The 16,180-nt window shown below is 39.4% G+C and overlaps 1 protein-coding gene across 1 annotated transcript in view; it reads left to right on the top strand.

Annotated features, from left to right (window-relative positions):
- smchd1 (structural maintenance of chromosomes flexible hinge domain containing 1) overlaps positions 1-12,131 on the top strand; it is a 78,729-nt gene extending 66,598 nt beyond the window's left edge. Inside the window, exons 47-49 of the mRNA XM_077201894.1 lie at positions 621-779; positions 1,398-1,496; positions 11,925-12,131. Coding sequence (XP_077058009.1) covers positions 621-779; positions 1,398-1,496; positions 11,925-11,932 — 266 coding nt within the window. The 3' untranslated portion in view covers positions 11,933-12,131. The remainder of the gene's footprint in view (positions 1-620; positions 780-1,397; positions 1,497-11,924) is intronic.
- The last annotated feature ends 4,049 nt before the right edge of the window (positions 12,132-16,180 follow it).

Genomic DNA, 16,180 nt, shown 5'->3' on the forward strand with positions numbered 1-16,180 from the left:
GTACATCAACTTTCTGGTTGCTGACGTTCTTCAAAATATCTTCCTTTGTGTTCAGCAGAAGAAAGAATTTCATACAGGTTTGAAACAACTTGAGGTTGAGTAAATGATGACAGAATTTTCATTTATAAGTGAACTATTCCTTTGTGTTTATTTTCTTAAACTTTATCTATAGTATTTCTGACCGATTTCAATTACAATGCATATCTTTTTTGTCTTTATTATTTGTTGGCTCTTTTCTCAATATTAGATTTTTTTTCTGCACTGAACCAGAAATATCCACTTCAGTAGCACTTACATGCGCTAAAATTTCCATAATTGTTAAAGATTGATTGAGATATTCAAAATCCCCTCTGTGAAAACCTTGATCTATTATGACAAGAAAATTAAAATAATTCAATGTTCAGATTTCAGTTCTGGAAATGTATGCTAATTGGTGCATATTTAATTAGATGATGCATACTTTGCACATTTAAACAACATTTAAGAAAATTATAATACCCTATTCACCTGTGGTGTCTTGTGATAAAAAATGCTTATGTGAGAGAAGATGATGTGTCTCATATAAATGGATGAAAACTGTATGTAATCCCTGTCTCTTATATTTGAATGTTTATTTGCAGAGTTATTACAGCAGTACAGTGGTGCAATGCAGAAGGCCTCTGATGTCGAAAAAGAGTATAAAAATCATTTTCAGTACCTGCAGAGTCCTCAGATGAAACAGAAACGACAAGAGCTCAAGCAGCAAGAGGAAGAGTTAAGAGAACTTGAGCAAACCCTTGGTATGTGTTTTTACCATTGTAGATTGGTATTTCTCATGCACAGCATGCTTGTAATGCAATACTGTATACTTCATTATGGAGAGTTTACAGGAAGAAACTACAGCCTTAGTACAACAGTCTATTTTTATATGATATAATTAAATTCAGGTTTAAGAAAAAGTCTGACTCTGGAAACTTGGGGTTAAGTTTATTGGCCAATATCACAGTGATCTGGAAGGGGATCTCAACATTAGCCCAGACCCTTAACTGGATGTGGCTGGATGGACATTTCTACTTTTGTTGACTAGATGAGACTGCAACCTGCCAAAATTTAAAAACAAATTAAGGGATCTGAATACTTTACTATTACTTTATTAAAAGTGTGAAAAATATGTTGTTCATGTGTATTTTAGCATAAGTGGTCAAGATGGAAGGGTCTGAATACTTTCTGAATGCAATGTATTTGCAAGTGTGTGAACTTTCAGCTTATTTTATGCTTTTTGTGCCTTAGCAATGGCAATACATATTCCTTCAAATGGGGATAGCAATGATTCCTTAACCTTCTAACATATTCAATCATTTCTATAATTGGTGAATTCTGACAAATGTTAACTGAAATGTGTGCCTGTATGTTTGCAGCCAGAACTCCTGAAAAAAGAGTGAAACGAAGCCTCGAGCCTGAAACGTCTGAGCCCTCAGTCCCTCCTAAACGGACCCGTCGCAAACCTTGCAAGCTGGGTAAATCAATGGTCATCTGAAGTGTTTGCTCTATAACTCCTGTTTCACACATGATGTGTTTGCAGTACTATGTGGTGCAGAAGCTGCACGCTAATTGTGCTTTTACATAAGATGCGTTTGCAGTTTGCAGTTGATCCATGGCTTCTATATAATGTTTTTTTCCTTGTGAAATATAATACACCATTTATTACCTAAGAAACAAGGTGACATGAATGACACATTCATGTCACCATTCCACAATGTGGAAGTGGGGCGAAAAAAATATTTATGACCTGCAGTATTTCTTTTACAAAAATTTGCCAAGAAAAAAGCATGGGAGGCAGTTTGCCTGGTTGGCAAGAATTAATTTTAAAAAGTTTGTGATACTACATTTTCACGTTAGTGAAGTACCATGTTTGAATGTTTTGCCACTTGCCTAAGCAACTTAATATATACATATATATAAAAGTAATGAATGCAAAATTTCATATTTTATAATTATTGTTTAAACATAAATTTTCTATGAAAGTCTATTGTAATGTTGCTCTTTGAGCATAAACAACATCTGCAAAGTTACTACGGTTCAAGTTCAAAGCAAAGGGAGTTATTTTCTTTTACAGAAATTGCTTTTTAAGGACTACAACAAATGGTTGGTAGGGACTCCAACAAGCTTCTTTATGGGTTAGTGACATCACTAACCCTAAAATTTACATAAACCCCTCCCCCGGGATCAGTCAACACGGTTCCATCTTCATGGAGCATATATGGAGCGATTTACAGATTATTATGACAGAATATGCTAATCAATGACTTGAAGATAGTTAACTCCACATCAACCACAGTACAACAATTCATCAACTATCCATTCAGAAACGTCCTGTTGCATTGTACATGTTGTTACATCATCTTGAATCTCTCCATGATTGTCCGACTCCGGTTTGAACATAAAGACTAAACTTTTTTTAAAAAATTTCAGTGCCTGTCTGTGCGAGGTAATTACAGCTGCTAACAAACATGATCTTGAATCTCTGCCCTCTGTGCCGGGAGCAACAGGATCTTGCTGACCACGCCTGGTGATAAGTCTGGAAGTGGAAGCAACACTTTGAGGATCTTCAGAACCCTGAGTACATGCCCTCAAAGGAAGAGCCAGGGTTGGAGGACTTGGGAAAGTCATTGCCCATCTCCCAGTCTGAAGTCACTAATGCCAAGTTCACACTGCCCGATTTTAGCCCCGGTTCTCCCTCGCCGACAGGTTTTCGGAAATCGCCCACAAATGCCGAAATTATCAAATCTTAGTTCTGAGAGAATCGACGAGAGAATCTGAGAGAAGCAACGATGCGTAGCTGACGCCTGTGAGATATTTGGCACGCTAAATAATCTGGACCTGTCTGTAATTCAAAATCCTGCTGTGTGAAATGTGTTCTGATTGAAAATTACATCAGCGATGACCTACAGCCAATTAGAGAGCAATATAGGGCAGCGGGAAGTTCAGGGAGGAGTTATACACCAGAATATCAGAATTAATTAGCGTACACAGCTTTACAATTATATCAAACAGAAACAAAGCACAAACTTTTGACCAGCAGCACATTGCAAAATTATTTATTTACCTCCAACTCTCTATGCAGAACACACAATCCTTGCTCCCTGCGTCTCCCCAACCATTTCCTCCTCCATAATCCTTTTTTCTTTTTCTCCTTTTCGCTGAAAATCAGCTCACAGACAATTTGGATCGCAAGCTTCTTGCGTGCTACCATTTTTAATAAGAATTCCAGTCTCGCGTGAGAATTCCGGTCTCACACACGCGTGAACTTGCGTTGTTTACTTATCAGTTCTTGTGTGTGACGGGTTGTGAAACCTAGTTTGCGGACCAGACAGAGTTGTTGGCGATTCTTCCTATTGTAAAGTCATGCAGTGTGAAAAGAACAGTGTTCTGATGACTTTGAAAATTGTGCAATGTGAACTCCGCATAAGGGTAGTCAAAAACTGGACTAGATTTGTTCTGGAATACTGAATGACCTGGATGTGGTCAGGCTGTCTTGGCTGACATGCCTGTTTAACATTGCATGGGAATCATGGACAGCACCTGGCTATTGTCAGATGGGTCTGGTGGTTCCTATATTTAAAAGGGATTAAAGGTATGTTCCAATTATCAAGAGATCACACTTCTCAGCCTACCAAGGGTAGGAAAACCTATGCCAGAATACTGGAAAGGAGAATCCGTCCAATCGTCAACCCTCGGCTGGAGGAATAACAAACCAGATTCTGTCCTGTAAGTGGAACTGTGGACTAGCTTTTTACCCTTCCAAACATCCTGGGCATGGGAGTTTGCTTATCTAGACTACATGTGTTTTGTGGATTTGAAAAAGGCTTACGACTATGTTCGGGGTGTTTTGTCAAGTCAAGTCGCTTTCATTTATATAACGCTTTTAAAAATATAGAATGTTTCAAAGCAGCTTTACGGTGATAATAGGAAATTACAGCAAGATAGATTGTTTTGGCTTTACTGCAGCTCTAGAATAAAGTTATTGTCTAGCTAAAGTTAATTTTGATAGATTGATTTACTTCCGATGCAAAGACCATTATTTATCAACTTAGGGGCCGTTAACACGACACTGTTCAAACAGAAAACACTCAACGCGCTCCAGCCCACTCATCCGCACAAAACAGTGCCTGGTGGCTGGAGAACGGAAACCCTGAAATAGATTCTTTACAAACCAACCCTCAACAAACTACTTGTCTGGCCTTAAATATTTATAATAAAGAATTATTTATCGATTCCGCGTAGCCACGTGAACCGGAATTATCCCGACAACGTTTTATCGGTACAGAGGTAAAGTGAAGGGAAGGAGGCCTTCACAGGGGAGAGACTAATTGACCATTCAGGACTGCGTTTTCGTTGTGTCCAGGCGCAGGTCCTTCATCAGATCTGGATACGGCCTGGATCCGGCTGACTGCGGTATAAACTGAGAGGCTAATATTAGCGTAGACGCCATCCTTCTAATGATGTAACAAGTACATCAGGATTTATGGGAAGTGTTCCTGGTTCCGGCTGACCTAATCTATGCAGCCTAACATTGAATTATAAGAGTTTATAATGTGTTATGTGTATGCTAGGTCAAAGAGATGTGTTTTTAGTCTAGATTTGAACTGACAGAGTGTGTCTGCTTCCCGGACAATGTTTGGAAGATTGTTCCAAAATTTTCGTCCTAAATAGGAAAAGGATCTACCGTCGCCAGGTATTATCAACTGGCAAGAATTTTGAGATCGCAATAGACGTGAAGGACTATAATGCGTTAAGAGCTCGCTCAAGTACTGGGGAGCTAAACCAATTAATGCTTTGTAAGTAATCAGCTATATTTTAAAATTTATACAATGTTTAATAGGGAACCAATGCAGTGTTGACAGAACCGGGCTGATATGATGGTTTTACTTCCTGGTTCTGGTAAGAACTCTTGCTGCTGCGTTTTGGACCAGCTATAGTTTGTTTATTAAGCATGCAGGGCAACCACCCATAATAGCATTACAATAATCTAGCCTTGATGTCATGTCAACGCATTAACTAATTGTTCCGCATTTGTCATTGAGAGCATATGACGTAATTTAGATATATTTTTAAAATAGAAAAATGCGGTTTTACAGATACTAGACACGTGACTTTCAAATGAAAGACTGGTATCAAAGAGCACACCCAGGTTCCTAACCAACGACAAAGACTTGACTGAGCAGCCATCAAGTGTTAGACAGTATTCCTAATGACAAAGATTAATTAATGAAATTAAGATAATCTATGACCCCTGGAAGCATCTCTTTCAATAGCTTAGTCGGTATAGGGTCTAACATACATGTTGTCAAGTTAGATGATTTAACGAATTAAGAAATTCTTCCTCTCATATAGCAATGAATGAATCAAATTTTTCCTCACTTATGTCACAGATAGTTCCTATAGTGCTGGTTTAGACCCTACTCTGAAGCAGGAGCTAATTTAGTTCCTCCAAAAGTGCTCCTAGAACTAAAATAGTTCCTAGTTCCTGCGGTGCGAACACACCAAAATCCGGGTATTTCCGCCAATAGTTCTAGGAACTATAAAAAAAGTTCCTTCGGTGCGGAAGACCCTATTGATTCCATGTGATAATATTAGATCTAGAGTATGATTACAACAATGAGTAGGTCCTGACACGTGTCGTCTAACTCCAGAATGTCATTAAATGCCAATCCCAATGCATCTTTTTTGTTATCTACATGTATATTAAAATCACCAACAATTAGGACTTCATCTGCAGCCAGTACTAACTCTGATAGAAAATAAGCTAATTCTTTGATTAAGTCTGTATGGTGCCCTGGTGGCCTGTAGTTTTTTGTATTTACTAATTCGGGGAACAGACACAGTCTCTATGTGATGATATCTAAGTGAAAGAGTCTCTATATGATGGGATTTATCTGACCTCAGTGACGTGAGACAGTTAGCAGACGGTCAGTTTAGCCAGTCTGTCTGCTTCCTGATTTGAGCCCCAATTCATGTTTGAGCTCTAAGAATATGTGCCATATTACTAGAGAGAGGAGCAGCACCATCCCAGGACGGATGACCTCTTTTAAGGTCAGATCTGCCCCAAAAACTTTTCCAATTGTCTATGAATTCTATATTATTTTGCGGACACCACTTAGACAGCCAGCCATTGAGTGAGGACAGTCTACTAACTATCTCATCACTCCGGTGAACAGGAAGGGGACCAGAGCAAATTACAGTGGCTGACATCGTACTTGCGAGTTCACACACCTCTTTAACGTTAATTTTGGTGATCTCCGACTGGCAAAGTCGAACATCATTAGTGCCGACGTGAATAATAATCTTAGAGAATTTACGATTAGCCAGCTCTTTTAAATTTGCTTTGATGTCAGGCGCTCTGGCTCTCGGTAAACGTGACTAGTGGCTGGTGTCTCTATTTTCACGTTCCGTGTAATAGAATCGCCAATAACTAGGGCACATTCAACAGGATTCACAGTGGGTGTTTCACTGAGTGGGGAGAATCTATTTGTTAAGGTAATAGGAACGGATAAGCGGTGTTTTGTCCTGCGACTACAGCATCTCACGTTCACCCAATTGCCCTGCTGCGCGGGCTTTACAGGCGGAACCGAACTACGTACAGAGTTCACTAAGCTAGTCACATCCAAAACAGCATCTAAAGCCCTTGCACTCTTACTATCCTCGATTAAAGTTTGGATGCGTGTCTCTAGTTCAGAAATCTTCTCCGTCAGCCTGACTATCTCCCTGCATTTATCACATTAAAATCCCTCATTGCTGACAGAGAATGCGCTTCATGTGACAAGAAGTGCAAGTGACAATAACAGGGGAAGACATTACTCACCGTGTTTGTTGACTGTTTCTACTCACCACAGTTGTTTGATAAACTCGTAAAAGGTGCGAGTGCGTGCAAGAAAAAAAGACGCCAAGCACAGGTGGCAGGTTAACAGGCTAGCGAGATACTAGAGTGTTGTGCTAGCGATAACAGTTTATTTAAAAGGTAGCCATGTCAGATTAATGTGACAGGCAATATTAGACAATATCTAATATATGTTGAGGAGTAAGTTAAATTTAGCAAATAAAAACAACAAGGAATGACAGTAAATAGAGATTCAAAACAGAGGCTATACGGAGCTTACAGACACAAACCAGTAGCAAGGCAGACAGCAATGCTGCCCTACAAAGGCTAAAGACGGTAGCTCGCTAGAGTGTGGAACTGAGAAAAATTACTTTAAAGATTTTTAGTTGTCCCGCCAAATTAATTATAGGTAGGACACTGAAAATCGGGCAATTAGAAGTAATGACAATTATCCACATAAAAAAATCTTGAGCTCAAACTTAACTTTTGACCACTATTTTTAAGTGACTGTACTCTGCCTTTGTATTGTCAGCAAAAATGAGAATTCATGCCAAGGCAAAAGGCAGTAACTTCCACATTGTCAATATTTGGTTGCTGATCACCATTAACAAAATCATTATAGCAACACCTGTATAAAATCTAGTGATCATGGCATTTATTTTGTATGATTTTAATTACTTATAGCCATCTACTTATAGATATCCTGTGCTTATGTTGCATTCTGGTGGTCCTATTAATAGCCTACATTAGACATGACAAAATACCTCCAAAGCGGTAAAGAGTATCTTCAAGTGGTACCGAGTGGCATAAGACTTGCTAAACATGCGTTCAAAATGATCACGATAAAACAGATCCACGCGCACCCGACCCGGAGACTGGTTTATAGCGGTGGATCTGAAAGACGCATACTTTCACAGATGCTTACCGAGATTCGTGTTCAAAGGTGTCACGCTCCTCGTCCATTCACAAAAAGTAGCCTACGCAGTGCTTTCCCCCTTGAGACTTAGTAGGGAGCGCGTTCTGGACTACCTGGACGACCAATGCATGTATAGCACAACCTTCTGTGTTCTGTGTCTTTTCAGTATGCAGTGGTTTCAGCTGTCTGGTTTATAATTGTGCTTGTGCACTTCGTTCATCCCGCAAATTTATTCTGGACGCTGTGATTGTATGTATAACCTGCTTGTAACAGCTGGTCGGATGTTGTATGCACCAGCACTTCTTGCTTCCTTATGTTGTATGCACCAATATACCCTTGTTGCTTCATTATTATCACTCCCTGTGTGATATGTTAGTCCCGCGTCGGCTTGCTGAAGGCGCCGGTGAAGTTTTGGCACTCTGCCAGCTGGATGGATGATTGTTTCAACCAGGTCCGGTATCCGAACTGGGTGAGGTGGGGCTTTAGTTGTTTGTTGTATTCACCTGCTATGGCATGTGTAACATTTTGCTGTCATCTCTGCATATATCCTTCGCGATCGATATCGCACGTTTGTCGATGGAGGGGGTTCAGAGCACACTCAATGTTCTGACCGCATTAGTGCAGGACAAAGCTCTGAGGACATCAGAAGTTACAGGGTCTGATGGCAGCTGTACAAAGTACACAGGCTACACCGTAATTAAAAATTTTAATGGAGAGTAAAACAAAGGCAGAACACAGTATAATCTGATAGGTAACATTATTTGATAGAATGATAGCACAGTAACTTCATATTGACGCCTGGCTAAACAAAGGCAGAGTACCGTAACTCAAGTGTGAGCGTTCCAAAACAAAGCCAAAGAGCCGTAACTGGTGTTACGTGTTCTGCCTTGGTTTCTCATGGGCTTTTGAAAGTTACGGTTAAGACAACCCATTATTTTCTTGAAAAAACAACGGATTTGACTAAAGATACTTATCCACATGATAAAGGAGGTCTTGAATGTGCCAAAAATATCAATAACTCATTTTCGACCAAAAACAAAGTTACGGTTTTTTGCCTTTGCATGGCAGAATAGGGACACTATTGGTTTATGGGGTACCGGTGCCGCTTATGCATGTCATTCCAGTCCCTGTGCAACCAGTGCAAGAGCTGTATCATTCTAGATAGTCAAGCAGAAGGTAGAAAGTCAAGCAAGTTCCCAGTGAGTGTTGGACACCACCATGGCTGTCCCTTGTCTGTGATATTCCAGGTGTAGGTGTTCTGTGCAAGTCCATCTAGCAAGAGACCCAGAGGCAGATTTAGGATGTGCTTGAGGGATTATATCTCTGCTGGCTTGGGAACTCCTTTGGATCCTTCAGGGGGAGCTGGGGAAGTTGCCATGGAAAAGGGCATGTGGGGGGTACTTAGCCTGCTAACACCACAACCCAGTCCTGGAAGTAGCAGGGGAATGGAAGAAAGACACAAGTGATTCAATTAGGCTGTGTTCATTATCTTAGTAAAATATACCACAGATATTTTTTTCACAGTGAAGCTATTTACAGTTCAAAAAGTCCTGTACATTCAACATTGTTTTATGGTAGTTGGTAGTAAGTAGTATAGTAGGTTGGTAGTAAGTCTTAGACCATGTGGTCTTGCCCGGACACTCGCCCTACAGGGGAGCTGAAAATGTGCAAAGCACCAGAATTTCTCACATGTGGTAGGACTCTTCCTCTTTCTTCCATCTCATCCAGCCACTTTTGGTTCTCAGAAGGATTTAGGATGTAATTATGATTATTAGGATGCATACTGCAGTGACCATAGAGACAGCATTCAGTACTCAACAGCACTCTCCATCTGGATGGTTGAATAACAAAGGTCCACTCGACAACCATCTTTGCCCAAGACAGTCTATGATCAAAAATGTAATCTCTATTGTGGAATTAAAATATATATATTGATAAACCAGTGCACATGAGAACAACTCAGGAGGATGTGGAACCAGAATTATGCCATTTAAGTTGACAATACTGTTGTACAGAAGCATGCAACACCAACACCAGAAGGTCAAATATCTTCTACTCCCACACCACCTCTGGGCACCTCCATTCCTCCATTATCTGCACAAATAGCAGATACCCCCATCAAACATCCCAAAGCGCTGGCACTAATGTCTAAAGGTTGACAGACAGAAAAGGAGAAGAGTTATATCACCAAGTCCAGCAGACAAACAGCTATTATAACCCACCCCACAACCGCAGCTCGACCACATGTACTGTGACAGGACGATGGTATTTACTATTTTGCCCTCAGTGCCTGAAGTTAACAGCCTTAGGAACCAGAACTGGGCACACATTTATAACCTCAGCTACCTTTCAGATCTGGAGTTAGCGGATGCAAATCAGCGACATCAAGCCACACGTACCCAGCCCCCATAAACAACAGGATTTCTGGCATTCCACCCCATCACCTCTTCCCATGAAGTCCAGACTCATCATGCTCACTATAACACCTCCTCTAACTACATCCTACCATCAGCATGGATCAGAATAGGATTCCACTCATGTGAACCGCTAAATACTATAGTTTTACATGGTTCAATAACACTAAATGCTATTAATTTATTGTTAATTCATTTTATTTATTTTTTTCTTTTGTTGAAAATAGGTTAGTAGTTTAAAGTTATTCTGTAGGTCTAAAGTTTTTCTTTTATCTTAATGTCACCTACATCTTCTATTTGGTCCCACTTTTTTTTGTTGGTGTATTTAAGTACTATTATGTCACAAAAAAGGGGTTAAAAAACACATCCACACTGCTATAATGTAAATATGTGCTGCATGATTTCCTCTCAAAAACAAATAAAAATACCACAAAAATGTCTGCAGTGAGAAAATGGCAGTTAAAAAAAGCATCTGATCATAGTGATGTGGATATTAAGTCATGTCACATTTATTTATATAGCACTTTATACAATGGATGGTTTAAAGCAAGCAGCTTTACAGTGTTAAACATGGGAAAAAAAAGTTTTTACTTCTGTCTAAACTTGACCTTGACTGAACAGAAGAAACTAATCAGAGATTTACAAGTCAAAGAAGGCAGAGTTTCAGAGCCACACCTACCTATTACGTTATTACCATGGACAAATTGTAGTTTGAAGGTGTTTACCAGCCAAACTTTTCCACAAAATTTGCTTTGTCAAGCTGTTTCTAACTCCAACCGAATTTCGTTTTGGCCCTATTTTGTTAGAAATTGTCACAACAGTCCTTCAATTTCGCTTGTAAGTACATCGGTATATATATCAGTATAAGTATATATTGTTTACTTTATTTTTGTGCCATGAAACAGTTTTATTTTTTTGCAGTTCTTTTTATTGATTCAGAACCCACTGCAAACGCATCTTGTGTGAAAACACAATGGCTGCTTCCGTACCGCATAGAGAGCCTAACTCCCTCCCCTCCGCTTCCGGCTCATGGGACCTTATTTCGGAAAAAAATATGTATGGTAGTCAATGGCGAGACACAACTCGTCTTTTTATTCCGTCTGAACTGTGCCCTGAATTACACATGATGTTTGTCAATTTAAAAGATAATTATGAAAGTCAAGAAAGTCACAGTTTGTCATAAAACAGAAGAGTAACATTTAGTTTTATGTGAAAATCGCTCAATGAATCTCTAGTCTCGCACTATGTACGTCACCAAGCTCGTATGTGTGCAGTCTGGTACAAAACGCAGGTATGACGGCGTAACGTTACGATTATAACGTTAGACTATAGAAAAAATGACAGACGTTAGCTTCAGTAAAGTAAGCTTCATTCATTGAGAGAAAAGGTATGACGTCACATGCGCGCTTTTTGGGTTTAGTCTTTGTAATTACGTATTTTCAGTCTTATACCTCAACAGTTTTACATCAAACTGCGACTTTAAAATGTATCTTTTAAATTGACAAACATCATATGTGTAATTCAGGGTAATTCAAACGGGATCCAAATATTTGTTGTCTCTCGCCATTGACTACCATACAATATTTTTCCAAAATAAGGTCCCATGGTGGTCCACCGGAAGGTGAGGGACTCTATACTGCAAACAAATTATGTGAAATGGGCGCAATAGTTTTTTTTCTGTCTTGTCTGTTGCTTTTTCACTGAAGTTAATAGTTTGTTGTTGTTTTCCCCCCCGCAGATTCATGATGCAACAAACTGACAGCTGAAGCAATGCTTTTTGAGTTTATTCAGAGTATCAAAGATTGTTTTGTGTTCTTTTGTAAATCCTTTTTTTTTTTACTTTTACACTCATTACACATTGTTTTAAATTCCAGGATTTAAGCAGAAAGTAAAATGTAATATATTTTGTATCATTCTTTGAGGAAAAAATGTTTTTTCTCAGTAACATCGTCCTGTCATCCTTTTTTTATTCAACAAACCTTCCAGCAATCCCACCTATACTGAAGCCATGTTTTTCCTGTGACTCAAGCCTAATGTATACTTTGGTTTTTACACACACACACACACACACACACACACACGCACACGCACACGCACGCACACGAACACATATAAATACAGTGTACACTAGCATTTCAATGCATGCTCTATTTAATGTCTATAGAGTGTTGCAGTGATGATGAGTTCTTATAGGCCAACCCGGAAGTTAGCATTACGGTGGTTACCTTGAGAAAAAAAACAATAGGATTTTTTATTGGCTTCTGTAGCTTTTTCTATTGGCTCTGATCAACTAAAGTTTGATTCTCAAAGAAGCTAAATGTAGGCTATACTGCAGTCGCATGACTTCAACATCACCACCATTAACAACTCTTTCAGTATTTAAAAAAGTTTTTCCCTGAAAGCATGAGTTAAACACAATGAGGCTGTGAAAGTGAACTAGTAAGTTGACGAGTTTACTTGTTCAGTATGATGTTTAATGTCCCCGAAAACATCTTTAGTCCCATTTAGCCACTTATTAGCAACTGCCTTATTCTGTACTAGTTAAAGTGGACTGATGCTGTGTCAGAATATGCATACCTCCGTACTATATAATGGACTACTTCCGGTGAGATTCTGAAATGTGCTTTCGATGGACACTTTACTATCCCATGACTCTTTGGTGGAATTTTCATTTCCAACTAAAATCTGTCTGTATGACGTCGGATGTTGGCGTCAGTTTGACGTTGGGTTCTGACATCAACACAACTTTCGGCACTGACATCTACGTAGCCCCCCCCCCCCCCCCAATAACCGCTAAGAATAGATAAATAAAAAGTTTCATGTGAAAATTTACATTCAGTTATTATTATTATTACTTTACTTTACTCAAAAGACATTATTAAACTTATATTAATATTAATAAAGTTATTTGACAACAGAAATTTACGTCAATGTTAGCTCAAGTAGAAAAAATTCGTACAAAATCAGGTTACCACTTTTTGTAATGTACACTATAAATTATAACTTGTGAACCCAAATGTTATAGATAACCTGCTGCAATGCAAGTATGCAACATTAAACATTTTAGAACTAGTGAACCCAACTGTTTCAGGCATAATATAATAAACTTTCTGTTTCAGTTCAAAATATGATAGAAATGTAAACAAAGCATGCTGCAAAATATTATAATAAAAAAAAAAACTAAATCTAGACAATTGAAAAATGAAATGCAAACATGCCAAGGTTTTAGACTGGTCTTGCAATAACATCTCTATAGGTATATGGTTTTGTGAGGGTTTGAACTGAAAATAAAATTTAAAAACCTCACTCGTTTACACACTGCCTCTTTCTGCAACTTTTTCGCAAAGTGCATCGTGAACGTGCAAGGCTGATGCGCCATACTGTAGTGGATTCACACATACATGAGCGTTGCGAGGCAGTTTGAAATTGAATTGAAAACACTCGCTCTGCTCCGCGCCCGTGGACAGACTAGTGTAATGTTGGTGTTGAAATGAAACGCGCGTGCTCACTCAGTAGTGTGAATCTGGTGGTAGATTGCGCGTCCACAAAACACAACAACTTGTAAAATAATGGAAATAATAACTTTCAACAAAACATTCAGCGAATTTGCACATGATAATGACAAAATGGCGGATGTAGTATGTCCGAATTTCGTGCATACTGCACACACTATACTTTTTTAATGGTCTCAAAGTAGCTACAAACCTACTATACAGTATGCAATTTTGTGTGTGTATGTATCTATCTATCATATATATACACACAGTGTTTAAAGTGGGATTTGGTAGGTTAGTAGGGAGGTTAAGCCCAAAAAATAGGCCTTTGACTTCAAGTCATGATGCAAAGGTCTCCTTTGGTATGGAAGTACCTTAGGGTCATACAAATCAATTTATCCGAAGACACAAGTGAGATCACACTTTATATCAGAAATAAACATGTTTTGTCAAAAATGGCCGCCAATGTGCCGAAAATACTCTAGAGCCCATATCTTTGCTTCTGTTATCGCTATAATGACAAATTTGGTTTCAAAGTGTAAATTTTTGGGGTCATGGAATCCAATAAAATTGGTTTCAAGTTTAAAAGGTTTCAAGGAAAAAAAACCTTAGAGGGAAAACCTCTTTTCTCGAGAATACTGAAGCCAAAAATTATCCTTATAATTTTTATTAATTTAAAACACACTTGCTGCAGCTAGCAGACCTAGGCGAGGCAGCTCCCGCACCTATTGGATGCTATGCGGCAACTGCTGCAACCTATCGAGGCACTGCACGTGACGTAAGTGGCCGTGTGGGCGCACATTAAGATGGCCTGGCACATTCACCGCTCTCAGCGAGAGTAGGTTGCGCTGAACCCATACAAGGATGCGTTCTGCCGGTGCATGAAGGTTCCGTGATCTCAGACTGCCCTGCCGATTTATGTAGGAAACCACCGACATGTTGTCCGTGCGGACAAGGACATGGTGGCCCTTTAGAAGGGGAAGGAAGAACCGCAAGGTGTTCTCGACCGCCTTCATCTCTAGACAGTGTATGTGCAAGCTCTTTTCTTGGCTTGACCACAGGCCAAAAGTCGGTCTGCCCTCATAGAGGGCGCCCCAGCCCGAATTGGAGGCGTCTGTAGAAACCACTATCAGTTTAGAGATTACTCCCAGGTTTACACCTGTCTGATACCAGTCGACCGCCTTCCAGGGCTCCAGAGCTGTGACACAGTTCTGAGTTACCTTGAGACGTAAACGACCGAATGCCCATGCTCGACGCAGGACCCGCGTCTTCAGTCAGTGCTGTAAAGGGCGCATGCGAAGCAGACCTAAACGAAGAAATTATTAAGTTGTGAATGGACTGTGTGTTTGGCATGCGTTTTTTAATAAAAAATTGCATACTTCACCTCCAATTGTCATTTTAAGGACAACATTTTTGTTTTTTAGTCTTGGAACCTATTTTATTGGACTCCTTGACCACAAAAATGTACCCGTTGATACCAAATTTGTCATTATAGCTATAACAGAAGCAAAGATATGGGCCTCTCAAGTATGGTCGGCGGCCATTTTTTAAAAAATTTGTGTATATAAGATACAAAATGTGATCTCACTTGTGTCTTAGGATAAATGTATTTCTTTGGCCCTAAGGTACTTCCATACCAAAGGGGGGCCTTTGCATCATGACATGAAGTCAAAGGTCACTTAACCTCCCTACTAGGTGGGGGAACCCTCAAATTTTGTGTAGGTGCAACAGGGAAAAATGACTCACCGTGGGACAACATATTGAGTATCGTGATATAGCAATACTTTTTGGGACAAGAGTGTCACTGTGGCACCACATATCACAATACTTATTTACTTGATATTTTAATGGTTTTATTTTGGTCTATCAACACTGATATGATGACGATATTATATTAAAATTGCTGAACACTGGGCCAAAAATTTAGCCCTGGCATTGTAGCCACATCAGCCCACATTACCCCCCACAGCCATGTGCATTTAAATCTGAGGTAGTTAGGGGGTCGGGGACATCCCCCGAGAAAATTTTGATTTCTCTGACCTATTATTACTTTTGAAGGCCAAAAACATGGATAATAAATAGCTTTAAAACCATGTCAGTGTACATTCGATTATTTGTCAATACCTGCTCTCTCATCTTAATCTTTCTTTTTCTCTCAGTCTCCTTATCCTGCCGTATTTCTTCCCCTCCTAAAGCTGAACTTTGACTGATAGTCTTTTCATTTTCGTCTGTGTCAGTGAAGAAAGTAAACATAGTCTCAACTGAGGGTTTTATGAATCATTTTCTTAGATAAGTTAATTTATTCAAGGCTACAGATCAGCATTGCCAATAGGAACCTTCTACAAGCTTTGGAATTTGAAAAGTAATTTTAAATAATACAAATTATAGGCTACGTTTAACGCTGTTGGTGGAATTCCAAGTAGGCTACGTCGTGGTACGAACCTCTTTTGTTTCTTTACCAATAACTTGACAGAATTGGCAGACGTTCCCTTATGCCTGG

Source organism: Siphateles boraxobius, unplaced genomic scaffold (assembly GCF_051911475.1).
Source record: "Siphateles boraxobius isolate OS27281-9 unplaced genomic scaffold, OSU_SipBor_1 48, whole genome shotgun sequence".
Taxonomy (NCBI): domain Eukaryota; kingdom Metazoa; phylum Chordata; class Actinopteri; order Cypriniformes; family Leuciscidae; genus Siphateles; species Siphateles boraxobius.